General features: G+C 37.4%; 1 protein-coding gene across 4 annotated transcripts in view; it reads right to left on the reverse strand.

Moving 5' to 3' along the window:
* The window catches only part of PARN (poly(A)-specific ribonuclease), a 235,949-nt gene extending 226,225 nt beyond the window's left edge, over positions 1-9,724 (reverse strand). For all 4 annotated transcript variants that reach the window (XR_005213538.1, XM_037814217.1, XM_037814216.1 and 1 more), the window contains exons 1-6: positions 9,583-9,724; positions 9,168-9,245; positions 8,021-8,100; positions 7,451-7,518; positions 7,282-7,363; positions 2,783-2,843 (exon numbers count right to left, since the gene is read on the reverse strand). Coding sequence is in view for 3 of the 4 variants with exons in the window: in XM_037814217.1 (XP_037670145.1) it covers positions 2,783-2,843; positions 7,282-7,363; positions 7,451-7,518; positions 8,021-8,100; positions 9,168-9,245; positions 9,583-9,601 (388 nt within the window). In the remaining variant the exon portion in view is untranslated. The remainder of the gene's footprint in view (positions 1-2,782; positions 2,844-7,281; positions 7,364-7,450; positions 7,519-8,020; positions 8,101-9,167; positions 9,246-9,582) is intronic.
* Positions 9,725-21,555: the final 11,831 nt, after the last annotated feature.

The raw sequence follows: 21,555 nt of genomic DNA on the forward strand, positions 1-21,555 counted from the left end.
TCCAATGTGGCCCTCTCTCTCTCTCTCTAAGCCTACATGGCAGGTGAACTAACTGCCCTCCCCCCTATATGGGACCTGACTCCCAGGGGTGTAAATCTCCCTGGCAACGTGGGACATGACTCCCAGGGATGAGCCTGGGCATGGCATCGTAGGATTGAGAAAATCTTCTTGACCAAAAGGAAGAAGTGAAATGAAACAGAGCAAAGTTTCAGTGGCGGAGAGATTTCAAACAGAGTCAAGAGGTCACTCTGGAGGGCATTCTTACGTGCTATATAGGTATCTCTTTTTAGTTTTTAGTGTATTGGAAGAGCTAGAAGGAAATACCCGAAACTGTCGAACCGCAACCCAGTAGCCTTGATTCTGAAGACAACTGCATAACTATGTAGCTTACGTGGCGTGACTGTGTGATTGTGAAAACCTCGTGGTTCACACTTCCTTTGTCCAGTGTATGGACAGATGAGTAGAAAAATGGGGACAAAAACTAAATGAAAAATAGGGTGGGATGGGGGGGTGATGGAATGTTTTGGGTGTTCTTTTTTTACTTTTATTTTTATTTATTATTATTTATTTATTTTTTGTAGTAAGAAAAATGTTCAAAAGTTGGTTCTGGTGATGAATGCACAACTATATAATGGTACTGTGAATAGCTGATTGTATACTGAGGATGACTGTGGGATATGTGACTATATCTTAATAAAACTGTATTTTTTTAAAAAAAAGAGTGAGGCAGGGACCCCTACCTCACACTCAAAAGGAATTAAAGACCTAAATAAAAGAGCTAAAACCATAAAACTCTCAGCTGAAAACATAGGGGAAAATCATCAGGAACTTGTATTACGCAACAGATTCTTGGACTTTTCACCAAAAGCATGAGCAACAAAAGAAAAAATTAACAAATTAGATGTCATCAAAATTGAAAGCTTCTGTCCATCAAAGGACATTATCAAGTAAAAAGATAACCTAGCCTGGCCCTGGCATTGAGGGGTTGAGAATGCCTTGACCAAAGAGGGAAAAAGAAAGACAACAAAATAAGGTTTCAGTGGCTAAGAGAACTCAAAAAGAGTCAAGAGGCTGTCATGCAGGTTACTCCTATGCAAGCTTCAGCTAGATATGCCAAATGACCACAGTATAATAAGCCCAAGTTAACAGTAGTCCTGAAAACCCTAAATACCCATATACCTATCTCAGACTCTATAAAAGTTTCACTCACTAAGTTTATTCTTCAGAAACTTAAAGCCTCGAGAACTCCTATGCCAGCTAAGTCCCAAAACCCAGAAGCAATATCCTTTTCAAGCACACCAACCAGATGTGTTCCCTTTACCCATAACATCAACACCCCTTTTCAACACAAAGAGGTTAGGGTGGTCACTGCCTAGACATCCCTGAAGATCGGAAAAGTGATTAAACGAGAGGAAGGGGTAGCAACAGACAAGATGGAATTTAAGGCTTGGTAAGGAAGAGAAATGAGGGCCTAGATCAGATTTAAAGAATATCAACAACAGTGGGGGGATAAGAGTCTTGATAACGGAAGGCCTGAGGGTCGTGATTCTGTTAGTGACTAAAACATTTCAAGGTCTGGCTATAAAACAGTAAGAATGAGGTATATTCCCATTGGCTGTTTCTCTTCTTTTATAAAAATAAAACCAGCAGGCTGGAGACTATACATCCATATGAGTACTGGCTAAAGCAATTCCTTCAGGAGATTTCTGAGCCTATTTCAGTATAGTGCTCCAAACACATTGGGAACTGAGTCAAGAATGAGCCAAAGGAGATAAAAAAAATTACTTTATCATACCCAAACTGTGTTACTCAGCTGTTTCACCTGCTATATGTAGCAGTTTGGCTCCAATTTTTTTTTCATATTTCTAAAAATACAATTCATCAATAAAAAGTAAGACGAAGCACCACAGAAGCAACAATAAGACGATGTGATATGGGCTCAAAAGGCTTCCCAAGGAGATCATGCTGAGAGGAGGAGAATTCATTTGAAGTATCCATTCCAGGACACTTGTTTAGAAAAATCTCCTTCCTTACCTCTCAACAGTTCTACATCCACCGTGGAAAAGAATACAACTTATAAATATAATTAAATTAAAAGTAGCTACTGAAAAAAATCATTTTAAAAAAGTAGTAAATGACCGTATAGTCGCGCATGCTTAATAGCACAGGAAAAACAGGAAGTTTTCACACACACCTTTAGGAAATAAATGAATGGAGGTAGGAAAACCATTCTGGTGTGCTCCAATGTCCAGTATCCATCCACCCATTCATTCATCAAATATTCAATGGGCACCTCCCTGATACATAAAGGATAGTCACACCAGGCACTGGGATATGAACATGAATGAGACACAGTCCCTTTCCTCAGGGACTCAAATAAGCCATCATGATTGTGCAGGCTATGTACGCTTTTTGCTTCCATGAGAAACCATCCCAACTATAAAACCAAAACCAACTAGAAAAGGGGTTTTCATTATAGTATGACTGGAATGCAGTCCTTTTTAAACTACCACTTGTTACACTGAAAGAAAAGAGAGAAGAATTCCCCACAGGTGGGTCAATTAGGTGACTAAGTCACAACAGCAGCAGAAGAAACTACATTCAATGGGTCGATAGGAGAGTTTAAAAGTCCTAATGCTACATAAGATATAGTGGAACTACAAAATTCTCTCTTTATCAGATAGCAGGTACAAAATTATAAGTCTCAACCACATCCAGATTTACAGCCCAAGGACATTTTAAATCGTTACAAGCTCTAAAGGTAAGTCATACAAAATCTTACCATTGCGAAAAACTTTATTAAAATCAAATCCTTGGCTTGCTAGAAAGTCAATGCTTGAGCTCTGAAACAAGAGTAAATAGAACATATATTTTTGGTGATATTAGCAGCAGATACATAAACAGAAGCAGAGAAGTACCTCAGACAAGTAAACAAAAACAAGGAACCTGTGTGCCAAAGGTCAGAAGACAAGGGATTTCTACTCCAAGGCTGCTAAATAATTCATTACTTTACTTAAAATATCTGGACTCTTCTCCTTTTATAAATCATATAGTTTGTAAAACAAAAATCCCTCATTTCACCATATTTAAGAAAAATCCACTGTGTGAAGAGATACACTCCTAAGAGGCAGAAAATATCTGACTGCTATGCTGAGCAGAACTATAAAAAGAAATAATGTTTATTTATATTATCTCATCCCAAACATCAATATGCACTTCAGATTTTGAAAAGCCCGAATCTTAATTGGATGCTCCTACCTTCAAGATCAAAATAGAGAGAAGTTCCCAATAACAAGCCTTACTAAGCAAATGTATTTATGATTTCATGAATATTTTAGATTAACCAAAATATGTAAGATTTAAATAAAAATATTAAATATTAAATAATACTATAGGTGGTATACAAGAATGGCAAACATCATGAAGTTCTTACTCAAATGAACTGAAGAAGTGGAAAAATTACTCTAGCAACTCTAATTTTATACTTGGGTTAAGTCAGAATATCAGAGGGCTCTGTACTGTAATCATTTTATTTTGGTCCCTCATAGAACTACTTCCACTGAACTGTATTTTGACAACACACCAGCAGTTTAGAGAGGAGGACACTGTACCAAACAGTCCCATTAAACTCACTGTATTCGCATGAGAGAATTGCAGTTTGAAGACAATTTTTTTTTTACATTAATTATTTCTTTATGATAATTCACAGATAAATGTTCTAAGACCTCTGTTCTGGGAAAAGCTGCACTTCTCCTGAGCTCTGGTTTCTTTTGATCCTATCGACCACAGAACTGATTGCATGCTTCCCTCTTTTCTTAGCAGCCAGGAAGCTTAGAGACAGAGTCGAGACCTTCTTTGGCACAAATTTTGCATTTTAATCATACCAATCATAAAATCATTTATCTTTCCTCCCACTTTTTCATTTCATTATTTTTTTTAAATCTTATGTTAAAAGATAAAAATACTGTATGTATCTCTATTAGCCAAAACAAATCCTTTCAAAAACATGGTAGGATATAAAAAGACAATCTTACCACAGAGAGAAAAACACAAACATGGGTCCATGCAAATCACCTTCCCTCATGTCCAGGTTTTGTGTGGTTTAAAACAAGCTTTTGCCCCCTTCCTCCCTTTTTATCCTGTCCTGAACCAAGACCTTATGTCTTCTGACTTGGGCCACCCAGCTTCTTTTCTGTCTGTCATGCCTGAGTGTTCTTATAATTCTGCCTGTCTCAATATTCCATCTCTGACAGAGGAACTAAAGGGTGAGTTATGGAAAGGAATTTTTGTCCTTCCTGTCACTAGACTCCCAAACATTCTCATTTCCTTTATCCCATTAAAAATCCCATCATAACTGTAATCCAGTAGCCTTGATCTTTGATAGGAAAAAAAAAAAAAAGAAAAAAAGATCAGTTGCCTGTGTTTGTATGGATCTACTTCTGGATGTTTTATTCTGTTCCACTGATCTATATATCTATCTCTGATAATACTACACTGTCGTAGTTAATCTACTTCTATTGTCTTAAAATTGGGTAGAGTGCAATACTAGTGATCAATAAGAGGGAGGGGTAAAGTGTATGGGATGCTTGGGGTCTTCTTTTTTCTCATTTCTTTTTCTGGAATAATGCAAATGTTCTAAAAATGATCATGGTAATGAACACACAAATATATGACGATACTGTGAACAACTGACTGTATACTTTAGATGTATTGTATGGTGTGTGACTAAATCTCAATATTATGTTTTTAAAAATCCAGTAATAGATCCATCTATTCCATTTTTGAAGCTACACATATTTTCTACCCAAAGCACCTTTTGGACCAACAAAATCTACTTATGGTTTACTACTTACTTCCTTTGATTTGTCTAAATATGACATTTTCAAGACTGAAGAGATGAACACAGTTATTTGGGAGGACAATTTGAGGTATCCACTAAAATTTTAAATGTACGTGCTCTATGATTCATCCTTCTAGGAAATCTATCCTATAAAAATATTCCAAAAGATACATTGTATGCACTGTTTATAATAGGGAACCATTGAAAATCCTCTAAATTCCAAAAAGGAACCGATAAAATAAGTTGCACATATCCATACTATGAAATGCAAAGCTATTCTGTTGAGTGAAAAATGCAAGTTATACAAAACAGGAATATTAGGATTGTATTTCTATTACAGTAAAAAGCTAAAACTATGTTTAAATGTATATACATATAAGTATCATACACGTATACAAAAGCTAGAAAAAAGGAGTAAAATAGGGAGAGACATGGCATGGGGAGGAGGGTGCAAGAAAAGAAACTGATATTTTTACTCTACATACAGCAGTAATGTTTTGATTCTTCACAACCATATATGAATTATCTTCCCTGAATTCAACTACAGCTGTTCAGCCAGAAAAAAAAGGAAGAAGAGACGAAACAGATGTAAATGTGATGCTATTCTGCTGGGGTTCCGCTCGCCAAGTGCCTTTCCCTGCCTGCATGTGCGGTTCTCAGCCAGCCCATTCCCACCTAGTGTGTGAGCAGCTCGCGGTGTGTACAGATACTTATTCTTCAAATACAACGGGTTGCATCCTTAAGGGTGCAAAGAGCTTTTCAAACCTAATTCTAGAACCTCCCTTATAAAACACAAGTCTTCAATAGAAATAAAATTTTAAACAAAAACAAAAAACACCAGTTAGGGACAAAAGCAAGAAAAATCAAAGACATGTTTAACCTTATCCATACAATTCACAGGTTTAGGCACTGAGCTGAAACCTTTCCTGCGTTGGTTTTTCCAGACTAAAGAATCAGAGCATTTTTACTGTGCCTGAAAACCACAATTTCCTTATTCCTTTGTCTGTTTTAGACATTAGTCTCTGGCCTGTCTTTACGTCTATTTTATACACACACACACACACACACATACACATTTTTTTTTTTAAGAAATAGTTGGCAACTAATACTGCATGTTCCAGGTGTAGCCATATCATGATTTTGTACAATGGGTAAAATTCTCCTGATCTGTTTTCAATACATTTCCTGGAATAACTGTAGTTTTTTTGGCCTTTTAGAATGAACCGTCATCCCTAAGATGCCACCATTTGTTTTTCTTTGATTACTGCTGGCTAAAGTCATGGCATCTACTGTATTTTAAGCAATTCTCTCCTGGTACTGCTAGAAAACTATATTGACACAAATTTCCAAATTAAGCCTACTTTTCTTCCAGTGAAAATCTACAAATGCTGTTTAAGACAATATACTGTACCAAGATGATTGGTAAACAGCTGTTGGCTGATTGGAGGTAAAGGAATATCAACTATCATTTAACTTAAGAAAAATGGCTGTTAAGACCAAAATTACCTTCACCTTTTCTGTTTTGTCGTAGGCACACAAGTAACTCTCATTTTCCTTTACTTATATACTGCCTTATTTCAAAAAGAATGTGACATGACTAAATCGCTCAGAAGCCTACCCTCCAGAGTTTCCTAAATGTGTTACTGTATCACTCAAATGCAATAGAAGGGAAATATGGCAAAACTCAAATGAACTAATATTGCTACTGGGGCACAAGGTTATAAGGGAGAAAAGGTTAACACATCTTTAATCACATACTCGCAAACTCACACCACCTATTCGTATACTCCTATCCTTTACAACAGATAATCAAGAGAGCAGAATATTTACTGTGTCTACTGGGTCAGTTACAACAACCTTGCAGGGGATGTTCTAAGGGGAAACCATCCTCTCCTCCCTGCATTCCTACAGTAGCACATAATGTAGACCCTCTCCTTGTCAGGTGAGTCTGGGAAAAAGCACTGGGCATATTTGGTTTAGCTGCCTCTGAATTCTTTCTGGACAGGACATACACACACACTCCTCTTCCAGAAAGTAAAGTTCTACCCTGAGAAATGGGTGCAAGGAGGATGTGGTGAGAGGAAGCCTGCAATTCCAGGTGTGCAGGTTCAATTCAGGGTTAAGATATTAGGAATTCCAAATGGAGCCACATGACAAAGCCACATTATCAAATTCAGGTTTATCAATAACAAATCTGATGTTCTGAATTCTGTCTGTCTGACTCTTGTATTTTACTCCTCAATTCATCTAGAAGAAAAGGGAGAGGTAAGAGTGTTGTTAATTTATATAACCCTAAAACTGAAGGTCAGAGAAGTTAAATGATTTGCCCAAAGTTACAAAGTTAGTGGTAGAACCACATTTTAAATGGAGTTCTAATTGCACATTTTTACACTCCCTCATCAACAATTCATAAAAGAAAAAACTCAATTTAAGCTACTAACCTGACAAACAAATTTGACATCTGGTGAGGATCTATTGAAGGGTTTCGGGAAAACATAAAAGTTAAATGACTTCGTTATATATCTAGGGAAGATAAAAATAAAAGGAGACTTAGGGGGTTACATTATGCCACGACAAAAGAATTCCCAAGGCTTTTTAAAAACAACCTACTTTGAATCTCCGTAGTCATACTTAAAAGTGCAAAGGCCAAATTGAAATAGCAAGAAGTCCATGGAATGCTAGAAAAGGAAATAAAACATCTATCAAAACAGTGCTGCATATTCATTGTGAGCAACAGTATTTTCAATCAGGTGGGTTTTCTGAATCACTCAACTCTACTTTGGCAGAATACTTCCAATTAGAACAGCTCACACAGATTATGTATCAGAAGCATTATTAATTGATATACATTTCTTAACAATTTTTTCCCAAATAAGCACCTATCTGTCATCCAGAGGATCATATTAGGCCTATTTCCAAATGATTAAAGCAACCACATTCCATTTCCTAGAAATCAAGTTAACCTCAAAAATACTAAACCTTCCCTTCAAGATTCCAGCAAACAATTATTTTTGCTGTTGTTTTACATATCATTAACCTATGGCTTCATGGCTAGGGTTGGAAAAAGGTACCACAGTTAGAAACCTTTAAAGTACAAGTTTAATGATTATATTTCTCTATAATTCAATGTTGGGAGAATCAACATGGTAAAGAAAAAGATTTTCTAGCACATCTACTTGCCTTTTTAAGTTTCTGATACCTTTCTTCTGGGGTGTCAAAACCATTTGTTAATGCGGTGACTGAAGGTCCATCACTGATTCCTAGGATTTAAGAAATAAACATTTTAACTTATTAATAAATGCTAATGTAAAAATATCAGTAAGTCATTCAATGCCTCTATAAATTTCATGTTATTATGAATTAAGAATAATTGGAACGCTCCCTATCTCTCTTTTCCAAAATTAGCAGTAATTTCACTGGCCACCAATCTAAACTCTATAATGACAAATTTAGAAATGTGAATGCCTCAATTTAAAATGGGCAGTTCCGATGTCTAAAATGAGTAATCATGTAAGAAAACAACCTCTATGCTTGGATTGGTTTTGTTGCTTTCAAAAGAATTAGTGTATAATAAAACATCAATGAATCCTAAAATATGTTATTGCTAGAGTATCAGTCCTGGTCAGCAATATGAAGTAACATCTATAGCACAAAGGCAACTTCCAGGGTAAGAGAAAATTATTTCTAGGGAAAACTCTCAGCTTCCCAGAGAATTGACTCCAACTAGAAACTGCCTGGTTAAAGCCAAGGATCATATTTATGCCAGCACGGATTCCTTTAGAAAGAGCTGAAGAGTTTTTCAGACCTGCAAAATTGGGTAGCAAAAGTAAGTATCTATACCAAAGGGAGCCAACTGTTCATACTGACTTCAACAATTTAAAAATTAGCCTTTAGTGCAAAAAGAAAGAACTAGCCTTTCAATTTATCATAAGAGTTGGCATAGTAATATCCAGACACACACACCCCAAAGGTAAGCAATAAACACTTCTACTAATGCACAAAGTGGAATAAAAACCTGCAAAAGCCTGTCCCTAATCCACAAACTTTCTACTAAGTTAGCTGTCACACTGTTCTAAGTAGTAACAATACCATATTCTCTATCTGCAACCCTCTGAGCGCAATCACAAACCCACCCACCGCATCTCTTCCGTGCTTTTGAAAGGTGTAGGAGGAAACGCTGACATTCATGCAACTGGCCCAAGGCTACAAAGAGAGCAAGGTTTGTGTATGTGTGTGTGTGTGTGTGTGTGTGTATGTTGGGAGAAGTGGAGGAAATCGGAGCTATGCAATGCAAGGTACTAGGCCCGAGCCTGCAAAGGAAGGATACCTGAAAATTCCCCATCGATGGCGAAGAAGTCCGCCTCTTCTATGGCCTGGTACACTTTGTGAAGATTACTTTTAAAATCTGCGGAGAAACCGAGAAGATGCTTAGAACCGGAACCTAGCTTTCTGCCCACGGGCTCCTCAAGGGAGAGGGACGGAAGATCGAGGGGCTTCTTGGGCTACGGGCCTGAGGGAGACACGCCCCGACAAGTACGCGGCCAGAAGGGGCAAAGGCCCCGAGGGGTGCACGGGCCAGAAAGGGACAAGGAACCGGGGAGTGCGCGGGAAGTAAAGGGGCAATGCCCTGAGAGGCTGCCTCAGCCCAAGTCCCGCCAAGAAGGCCGGTCCGAGGCCCCGGCCTAGCAGACCCGGCGAGGGGGAACCCAGGGACGCGGGGAGGTGCACGTGAGGACACGCACTGCTCCTGATTATCTCCATTCTGCAAAGTGGCCGGAACTCCGGCCCCGCCCCGGCCCGCCTCAGCCGTTCTACTCGCAGAACTCGGCAGCAGCAGAGGCACCGGCGGCAGCTGCGGCGAAGACCGCGAGGCTGGCGTCTGGGACTTCCGGAAACAGCGCGCGCCGGCGCGCGTCATGGGCGCCTGCGTCCCCGACAGGGGCGGAGCCAAGACCAGGCTCCCTTCACTCCCTTCCAGGGTCAGAGGAGGGGCGTGGCTAACGAGGCCCCGGGGCGTGGCCTAATTTGTCAGGCAAGGGGGAGGGGCTTTAACTTGGAAAGGAGGAAAATGCAGGTCTTGAAGTCACGAGCAAATATTTACTGGGTTCCTGTTACGTGCCAGACACGCTGACGAGGGGTGGAGATACAATGATGAGCAAAAAAGATAATCTTTCCCGCCTCAGTGAAGCTTAAACCTGGGGGAAGAGCGGAAGAGGGGGAGAGCCAGACGAAAAACAAACTTGACACTTGGGAACAACAAACTGTGATCATCTTTGTGAAAAAAAAGAACAGGGTCCTGCAGTAGAGAATAAGAGCGGGGAGGGGGATACTTAGAGAGGTGAGTTGTGAATTCCTGTTACATTTCCCTGCATTTGCACCTCTTAAGTTTGAGAGTAATACTATTTGAGTACGAACCATTTGTTTTTTCTGAAAAGAAGACAACCATTCTTACCCCAAAAGAAGTATTAACTACTCTAAAGGAAAAATAAATTGGCCATATTTCCTCCAACAGGCTCATAACAAGTCCATTTTTCTTGCCTTGTTCAATGGGAAATTACGTATAAGTAATTCTGTCCACTATCCTTAGTGTGAGCAGCTCGGCAATTCCAGGGATCAGCAGGAATGGGGAGGGATGAAATCAATATGACAAGTAGCGAAGCCTAAAGCTTGAAGTCTCTCTCTAGCTTCTTGTTTCAGCTTTAAAATCCTGCACTGTGCTGTCCAAAATGGAAAGCACTACATGCATATGGCTATTTAAATTTAAATTCTGAGTAATTAAAATTAAAAAATTTCTTCCGTGGAACTAGCCATATTTCAAATGCTCAACAGCACCAACCAGTGGCTGGTCCCTAACGTGTTGGACAGTGCAGATACACATTTCTGTCACTGGAGAAGGTTCTATAGGACAGCAGTGGCCTATCACATAATGTATCCTAGTCCATATACATTTTATATATATATATGTGTGTGTGTATATATATATATATATATATGTATATATGTATATATGCCTTTGTGTAAATGTTTTTCCCTTCCATGTTCAGCAAAACTGATGCCTCAGGGAGATGATGTACCACTTTAATGTTGTGAGTGGCACTTCAATGTGTACCCAAACTAGTTCGCATTCCCCATATACCCGGGTATTATAAGCGCAAAACAAACAACATCCTGCATGATATAAAAAATGACCTGCACACCAGGGCCCCTTAACTGCCTATCCAGTCACATCTCTTATTTCCAGAATACGTCTTCCATGTTATCTACTCACCTATCAAACTGAACTTCCAGATGATTTAAAAGTTGATATGATCTTTAATACCTCTGCATTACTCCAGGCTATTCTCTCTGTTCCTTCTCTGCTTGTTGTCTGACAGTAAACTCTTTTTGCTTTAAAATACAGCTCAGATAAACCAAGTACACCTAACAGACATCTATAGAATACTCCACCCAACTCAAGTGCACATGGGACAGGACATTCTCCAGGATAGGCCATATGTTAGGCAAAACACATCTTCCTAAATGTAGAAGACTAGAAATAATACAAAATTTGTCCTCCAACTACCATGGAATCAAATTGGTGGGAAACTCACTAATATGTGGAAAATAACATCACACTCATAAGTAACCAATGGTTCAAAGAAATCAAAAGGAAAATCAGAAAATCCTTTGAGATGAATGCAGATAAGGACAAGCATGCCAATACTAATGGGATGCAGCTAACACACTGCTTAGAAGGATATTTATAGCTGTACATACCTATATTGAGAAGAAGAAATATTTCAAATGAATAACCTAACCTTCCAACTTAAGACAGTGGAAAAGAAGAGCAAACAAAATTCTAAAGCAAAGACAAGGAAGGACTTCATACAGATTAGAACAGAAATTAACAAAAGACAGAACACAAAACTAATAGAGAAGAGCAATGAAACCAAAAGCTAGTTCTTTGAAGGATCAATAAAAATGACAAAACGTTAGCTAGATTGATGAAGAGTAAAAGGGAGAAGACTCAAATTACTAGATTCAGCAATGAAAGAGGGGGCATTATTATCCCCTAGAAATAAAAAAGGATTGCAAGAGAATACTATGAATGAGTGTATATTAACAAATTAGATAACATATGACTTACATGAATAAAGAAGAAATAGACAACAAGAATAGACCTATAGCAAGTGAGAAGAGAGAAGAAGTAATTTAAGAAACTATATATTAAGAAAAGACCAGGCTCAGATGGCTTCACTGCTGAATTCCACCACCATTTAAAGAGGAATTAATACCAGTTCTACACAACTCTTCCATAAAATAGAATACTAAGGAATACTTCCCAACTCATTCTATGAATCCAGTATTACCCTGATATCAAAACCAGATGCAGACAATACAAGAAAAGAAAACTACAAACTAATATCTATTATGAATAGGGTGCAAAAATCCTCACCAAGATACCAGCAAACTGAATCCAGCAACATGTAAAAAGGATTATATCCCATGAGGAAGTGGAATTTTTCTCAGAAATGCAGATAAGTAAAACATGCAAAAAGTAATTAACATACATCATTTCAGTAGGACAAAAACCACAAGATCGTCTAAATAGATGCATTAAAGCACTTGACAGCAAAAACCTCTTAGTGATTAAAAAAAAAAAATACACTCAGCAAAGAATAGAAGGGAAATTCCACAATCTGATAAAGGGAATCTTTGAAAAACCCACCTCTAACATCACACTTAATGGTGAAATACTGGATGTTTTCCACATAAAATCAGGAACAAGACAAGGGTGTCTGTTCTCATCACTGTTATTCAACACTGTACTACTGTACTACAGGTTCTAGCTAGGGCAATTAAAACAAGAAAAAGAAATAAAATGCATTCAGATTGGAAAGGAAGAATTAAAACTGTCTATTTGCAGATGACATAATTTTGTCAATATCCTAAGTAATGCACTAAAAACACTATTAAATCTGATAAAATAGTTCAGCAAGTTGCTGGGAACGAGATCAATATCCAAAAATCAATTGTATTTTTATACACTAGCAATGAACAATTGAAACATGAAATTAAGAAAACAATTTATCTACAACAGCATCAAAAATAATAAAGCACTTAGGAATAAATTTAACAAATAAAATGCAAAGTTTATACTCTGAAAACTACAAAACATTTTCTGAAAGAAATTTGAAAAGAACTAAATATATGAAAAGATATCCCATATTCATGGATCAGAGGACTTAATAGATATTCCTCAATAGCTATATATCTTGAGGAATATTATATAGTAATAAATATCTTGAAGAACATTAATATTCCTCAAGTTGAGGAATAGTCAATGCAGCCTCTATCAAAATCACAGCTGGCTTTTCTGCAGAAATTGACAAGCTGACCCTAAAATTATTAGGGAAATTGAAGAGACCCAGAATAGCCAAAACAATCTTGGAAAAGAAGAACAAATTTGGAGTACTTCCCACCTTCAAACCTTACTAAGAAGCTACAGTAACCAACACTGACTACTGGCAAAAGCATAGTCATATAGATCACTGGAATAAAGTTGAGAGTCCAGCAATAAATTCCTATGTTTATAGTCGATTGGTTTTCCACAAGCATGCTATGATATTAATGGCGGAAAGAATAGTCTCTTCTACAAATAGTACTGGGAGAACTGCATAGTCACATGCAAAATAATGATGTTGAATTCCTTTTACATACTGTGGTAGTTTGGAGGCTGTATGTACCCAGAAAAGGATCATGTTCTTTTAATCCATTCCTGTCAGTATAGACCTATTGTAGGTGGGACCTTTTGATTAGTTTTTTTAATTGAGACGTGACCCACCTCATTCAAGGTGAGTCTTAATCCTCTGATTGTGGTCCTTTTTAAAAAGACAAAACACATGCAGAAGCTAAGAGAAGAAAGTAAGAGAGGCTCATAGAGAAAAGCCACAGAAAAGCTAAGAGAGGAACCACAGAAGCTGAGAGAAAGCTGCTGAATCCAGAAGCTGGAAGTGATGAAACCCAGGAAAGAAAGACCAGCAGATGTCACCATGTGCCTTGCTATCTCACAGAGGAGCCCAAGCTTGCCAGTAATCAGGCTTCAGAGAAGGTATCATCCTGTTGATGCCTTAATTGTGTCATTTTCACAGCCTTGGAACTGTAAATTTGTAAGCTTATAAATCCCTGTGATGGTTAGGTTCATGTGTCAACTTGGCCTAACAATTGCTGTGAGGACGTTTGTGGCTGATTAATAAACCAACAGGCTGGTTTATTAAATCATCAGTCAATTTAACTGCAGCTGTGACTGATGACTCACCAAAGGGCTTATCTTCCACAATGAGAGAATGCAATTGGCTGGATTTAATCCAATTAATCAGTCGCTTAAGACTTATAAGCGAGACAGAGAGAGGACCATCACGTCTTCTTCGGCTGCCCAGCGAAGCATTTCCTGAGGAGTTCGTTGAATTTGCCGGTTCATTTCCTGAGGAGTTCATCAGACATCTTCCTTGGAGTTGACAGTTTGCCGACTGCTCTACAGAATTTGGACTCATGCATACCCATAGTTGCATGAGTCACTTTTATAAATTTTAAGTCATAGACATCTCTTATTGATTCTGCTTCCCTAGAGAACCCTAACTAATACAATCCCCATTGTTAAAAGCCAGTCCATTTCTGGTATATAGCATTTCATCAGCTTTAGCAAACCAAAACACATGCCACCCACAAAAATTAACTCAAAATGGATCATAGACCTAAATGTAAGTGCTAACCTAAACAGTAGAAGAAAACATAGGCATAAATGTTTATGCCTTGTATTAATCCAAGCTAAAAGCACAAGCAAAATGAAAAAAAATAGGTAAATTGAATTTCATCAAAATTTAAAAATCTGCTTTATAGGATACCATCAAGAAATTGGAGAATACATTTTCACAGAATTGGAGAATATATTTGCAAATCATATATCTGATAAGGGATTTGTATTTAGAATATACATAAGGAACTTTATAACTCAATATTAAAAAGACATATTGTGCAAGTGGGGCAAGATGGTGGTGTGGGGAGGTGTGGAATTTGGTTGGTCCTCTAGTAAATAGACAGGAACAGCAAGTAAACAGTCTGGAACAACTGTTTGGAGACATCCGTGACTAGATACACATGTACACCAGTTTGGAATGGGTGGAACAGCCAAGATTTCAGCATAAGAACTGTAAATAAAGCTGCTGAGGCTGGTGCCCATCCCCCACTAAGACGACAGGCTGAGTTAGAACATTTTCCTGTGGGAAAAAGAAGCAGTCTCTACAGGAACAAGGGAAGGTAGCGCAATCATGCTCCAATTGCAGGTTTAATTAACAAAACTGGACTACTGAATACAAGCTATGAGCACAGATAAACCCAGAGGAAACGGGAAAGGAACCCTGAGGTCTCTCCCCACAGAAAGGAGGTGGGGCTGATGGGAAAAATAATAATAATAACAAATAAAAACAAAGGCTTTTGGAGTTGGATGAGCTCAGAATACTGGAAAAGGCCTGTGTCCCAAGGAATGAAGCACATAGAGCCGGGTACCAAATCCAGCTCTTGACTGGCAGAACTGGGGGACTGGGGACTGTCACAGAAAGGAAGATTTCTTTCTTTTTTCCTTTTTTTTTTTTTTTTTTTTTTTGTCTCCTTCTAAGTAGCTCATTAGAGAAAGCATCAAACTTTTTCAATTTTCAGCTCTGACCCAGGCAAGGGTGGAGTTAAGACAGAGAGACAAAGGAAGAAGTCAAGTGGAGGAGATAAATCCCTAAAGGGCTTATCTTCCCTAAGAAAGGGAGCAGGGCCCAGCTTAAGTGGTGGCCCTCCCTCAGAGAATTCAGACCCCAGGGGTGGGGGTGGGGGGACAGAAACAGCTTAAGTTTGCCTTAACCATGTCCCCCTGGCAGGGACAGGATCTGCTGAGAATTAAAGGCACTTAACCTCTTTATGCCGGTGAGTAACTGCAGGCTGACAAGCTCCATCTGCTGGGCAGGATAGGAAAAGCACAGAGTCTAGAGGCCTCAGAGGGAAGTCTGACAATCTTCTGGGTCTCATACTCAGGGAAACTTGATACTGATTACATACTCCTCCTGAGACCTGGGCCTATCTGGTCTGGGAAAACCTGATTGGGGTATCAAGGAAACCAGATGCCCAGAAAACAGAAACTTACGAGTCACACTAGGAAAAATAAAGATATGGTCCAGTCAAAGGAACAAACTTGTACTTCAAGTGAGAGACAGGAATTGAAACAACTAATCAAAGATTTCAAACAAATATGCTAAATCAGTTGAAAATCAAATGAGTTGAGGGAAGATATGGCAAAAGGGAAGAACATAAGGAAGAACTCAAAAGGTTGAAAAAAAAATTGGCAGAACTTACAGGAATAAAAGGCACTATAGAAGAGATGTAAAACACAATGGAGCAATACAACAGCAGGTCTGAAGAGGCAGAAGAAAGGATTTTTGGACAAGACATCTGAAGTCCTACATGCAAAAGGAAAAGAATGGAAAAATATGAGCAGGGCCACAGGGAATTGAATGACAACATGAAACACAAGAATATACATGTCATGGGTGTCCCAAAAGCAGAAGAGAAGGGAAAAGGGACAGAAAGAATAATGGGGGAAATAATCACTGAAAATTTCCCATCTCTTATGAAAGACATAAAATTACAGATCTAAGAAGCTCAGTGTACCCCAAACAGAATAGATCTGAATAGACCTAGTACAAGACACTTAATAATCAGACTATCAAATGTCAAAGACAAAGAGAGAATTCTGAAATCAGCGAAAGAAAAACAATCCATAATATACAAGGGAAACTCAGTAAGACTATGTGGATTTCTCAGTAGAAACCATGGAGGCAAGAAGGCAGTGGTATGATATATTTAACATATTGAAAGAGAAAAACTGCCAACCAAGAATTCTATATCTGACAAAACTGTCCTTCGGAAAAGAGGGAGAGTGTAAAATATTCTCAGACAAACAGATACTAAGTTTGTGAACAAGAGACCTGCTCTACAAGAAATGCTAAAGGGAGCACTGCAGACAGATTGGAAAAGACAGGAGAGAAAGGTTTGGAAAACAGTGTAGAAATGAAGACTATCAGTAAGGGTAATAAGAGAGAAAGAGAAAAAGTAAAATAGGATATGAGGTATAAAATCCAAAAGAAAAAATGGTAGACAGTAGACATTACATTGAGTGAAAGTAGCCAGAAACAAAAGGACGAATACTTTATGGTCTCAATAATATGAACTAACATTAATGAGTGAACTTTGAGCATTAAAGTTGGGGAAACAGGCTATCAGGAGATAGAAAGAGGGTAGAGATCAAGTATTTGATGCTGTAGGACTACTGAGTGTTCAACAGGATTGACTCTATAGATCCAGAAATGGATAGCACAATACTGTGTGATGGTTGTACAATATTGTAAGTACCATGAACAAAGAGGAGTGTGAGTATGGTTGAAAGAGGAAGGCAAGGGGTATATATGGCACCAGAAGGAAAGATAGAAGATAAGGACTGGGATTGTGTAACTTAGAGAAACCTAGAATGGTCAAGATGATCATTACATGGACAAGTATAAGAATGTTTTTACATGAGGGAGAACAAATGAATGGCAACATTGCAGGGTGTTAAAATTGGCATGGTAGAGTGGAAAAAAGCGCCATCGATGGAAACTAGAGTCTATAGTTAACAGTAACATTATAATATGCTTCCATTAATTGTAACAAAGGCAATATACCAAAGATAAATGTCTATAAGAAAGGGATATAAGGGTGCAGTATAGGATTCTTGGTGGTGTTGTTGTCTGACCTTTCATCTACAGGGCAGTGTGGTGGTTCCACAGAAGCCAAGTATGGGGTTGCCATATGGTCCTGCAACCCCGTTATTGGGTATTTACTTGGAAGAATTGAGAACAGGGACACGAGAGGACATTTGCACACTGGTGTTTGTGGTGGCAGTATTCATGATTTTCAATGGATGGATGTGGCCTAAGGGTACATCGACTGATGAACGGAATGGTGAACTGTGGTTTATAAATACAATGGAATATAATTCAGCCATAAAAAAAGAATGAAGCTCTGATACATGCTACAACATGGATGTACCTTGATAACATTGTGTTAAGTGAAAGAATCCAGACACAATAGAAAAATCTTGCATGATTCTACATATATGAACTATCTAGAATAGGTAAATTCATAGAGACAGAAAGTAGATTGAAGGTTGTCAAGGGTTGGGAGGAGGGGAAGGGGGAGCTATTGCTTAATGGATAGTTTCTGTTTGGATGATAAAATAAACAGTAGTGATCATTGTACAACATCATAATGTAATTAATGTCATAAATTGTACATTTAACTTGGCTAAATTGATAAATTTTATATTATATGTATTTTACCACAATAAAAAAATGGGCAAATGATATGAATAGATATTTCTCAAAAGTATGTATACAAATGGCCAACAAGCATAAAAAAGATGTTCAACGTCATTAATTATCAGGGAAATTCAAATGGAATCCACAATGTGATATTGCTCACACACACTAGGAGGGTGAGAATAAAAAAAAAGATCATAATGAGTATTGGATAGGATGTGGAAAACTGGAACCTTCTTACACTTATGGTGGGAATGCAAAACTGTGCAGCCACATTTCAAAACTGTTTGGCAATCCCTCAAAAGGTTAAACATATGGAGGGGGAGAAGGGTCCTCTCCCTCTGCCCCTTCCCACACCTTTTCTATGGCGATTTGTCTGTGTCTCCCCCCAACCGCCCAGCCACCCACTGCCCATCCCATTGTTGTCTGGATGTGGTTCTATTTTTTATCGTCTCCCATCCCCTCCTTCCTCTCTCTGCCTCCTGGCCCCACCTCCACCCTTTGTCTCATGCTCTATCTTGGGCTTCTGTACAACTCAACTTGTATACACAGTGTACACACAACCAGCCAAATGAAAAACCAATAGCAAACACTTTAATAAAAAAAAAAAGTTAAACATAGAGCTACCATACAACCCAGCAATTCCACTCCCATGTACCCAAGAGAACTGAAAATATATGTTGACATAAAAACTTGTACACAAATGTTCAAGCAGTATTATTCACAATAGCTAAAAAGTGGAAACAACCAAAATGTCCATCAACTGATAAACGGATAAATAAAATGCAGTATATCCATATCAGAATATATTTGGTAATAAAAAGAAATGAAGTAGTGATATATGCTACAACATGAATAAAACCTTTAAAACATTATGCTAAATGACAGAAGCCAGCCACAAAAGACCACACGTTATTTGATTCCATTTATACTAAATGTCCAAAATAGGCAAATCTGTAGTGACATGGTTCACTGTAGTGACATAGCAATTCAGTGGTTGCTTAGGGCTGCAGAGGTGGACAGATGGGGAATTACTGCTAATGAGAATGGCATTTCTTTTTGGTGTGATGACATATTCTAACATTGATTGTGGGGATGGTTGTAAAACCTGTGACTATACCAAAAATCATTGAATTGTACACTTGGATGAATTGCATATATGTGTATTATATCTCAATAAACCTGTCATTAAAAAAAAAAAAAGAATGGGGAAGAAATACAAAGGAATGAAGCAGAATAAACCAGGTTAACATTACACTTTGCCATCATTATAAAATTATAACATTTTAGAATCCCATCCCACAAAGTTGAGAACTGTTTTAGTTTGGTTATAGCCTATCACACATATTTTTAATGATTGTTTAAAATATCTACTAATGGAATGAGATCAATATGTATATGTCAATAAATACACAGCCATGCCGTTATTTAAATAATTTTTATTTAGTCTTTGACTAAGTAATATATTGACAGGGTTTAAAACTTAAAATATATAAGAAGATATACAATGAAAAATCTCTATCTCACCTCTGTCCCCCATCCACCAATTCATACTCCCACTCCTAACACACATATAGCCAATGTTTCCCATTTCTTACACATACTTCTAGAGTTTCTGTAGGCATACACAACCATATATGAATATAGACCTTTATCTGTCCTCCTTTTGAATATAAAAGGGGGAATATTATATGCATTTTTTTCACCTTGCTTTTCTGATTTCATTTTTTTTTTTTTTTTTTGCAGCTGTATAGCATTCTATTGTCTGGATGTATCATAATTTACTGAACTAATCTCCTATTGATGGGCATTTGTTATTTCTCAATGTCTTCAATCCCAAGTAATGCTGCACTGAAAATCTTGTAATATACATTTTTCTATAAACATACGTGTATCCATGGATTAAATTCCAGTATTATTTCTGGGTAAAAAAAATATGCATTTGTAAGTTTGATGGATGTTACCTATTAGTCTTCTTAAGGGTTAAGTTTGAATCCAACAGAAATATAAGGGTTGCCTGTTTCCCAGGTTTTTTTTTTTTAAGTTTGAATGTTTATGTCTATTAATTACTATATAATGATTTCTATACAAATTTACTACATAACTTATATAATAGCACTAATAATCAACTATCAATATATGTGTAACACAAAATAGTGACCACAAGCAATGAAAAAATATATTTACAATATATACGCTGAGCAAAGAGTTAAGATCTTTAAAAGCTCCTAGAAATCGGTAGAAAAAAATTTCTGTAAACCTGAAACTGCTAAAAATTAAAATCTGTCAATAAAAAAATAACCCAATATAAATACATTTAAAAGATATGAAAGGCAATTGACAATAGAGGAACTAAAAATGGCTCAAAATATGAAATTAATATTCCACCTAATAATAGGAGATCTAAAGAATAATGGGATACAATTTTTCACCTTTCAATGCCTTTTTTACCTTTCACTGTTTCATACATTAAAGCAATTGATAATTTCTAGTGCTGAGTCATTGAGAAACGTAGTTGGTTGGAGTAGGAATTGCTACAACCTTGGGGGAACATTATGAGTTATATCGTGTTTTATGTGTTACCATTAAAAATGTGCATACCATTTGACCAGCTATCCCACTTTTAGGATTAATCATAGAGAAATAAAACAACCAGTAGTATACATGGGGGGAAAAAAACCCCAAACAACTTGAATATACAGCAAAATGGGAGTAACCAAATAAACTGTAGTACATATAAATTATGAAACATTGGGCATTTGTTAAGAAGGTTGATTTTGATCTCTATTTAATAACATGAAAACACTTCCAAGGCAGATTGTTAAATAAAAACAGCAATTTTCAGATATTGTGTGTAGAATATTACACTTTTACCATATGGGGTATAATCAAATTGCAAACATAGATTACTAGAATAGAGAGGGTTGGGATTTGGGGAAGATTTTTTGCCTTTTTGCGTGTCTGTTTTGGTTTACATTACTGGAAATGTATTGCTTATTGTGATTCAGAGAAAGAAAATCCAATAAAGTAATTTTAAGAAACACGTAAGTACTATCCTCATAGTTAAGTTAGTATTTCATTTTATGTTGCTGGGCAGTGTTACCTTTTCTTCATTTCCTACTTTCAGTTTTTTTCCCTTTGTGTTACACAGTTTTGCCAAAATGGTGTATTATCAAACTTAGGGATTTTTAACTACCTAATGGGTGGGAAAAAGTGGTAAAATTTCTCTTACTATGAATAAAGTTAGATGTCTTGTTATTTGCTTAAAAGCCATCTCCTTTTCTGTTCATATCCTGTCTTAGTTTCCCCACTTCAAAGACAAATCCACCCATGGGTTGG

Source organism: Choloepus didactylus, chromosome 21 (genome assembly GCF_015220235.1).
Source record: "Choloepus didactylus isolate mChoDid1 chromosome 21, mChoDid1.pri, whole genome shotgun sequence".
Lineage (NCBI taxonomy): Eukaryota > Metazoa > Chordata > Mammalia > Pilosa > Megalonychidae > Choloepus > Choloepus didactylus.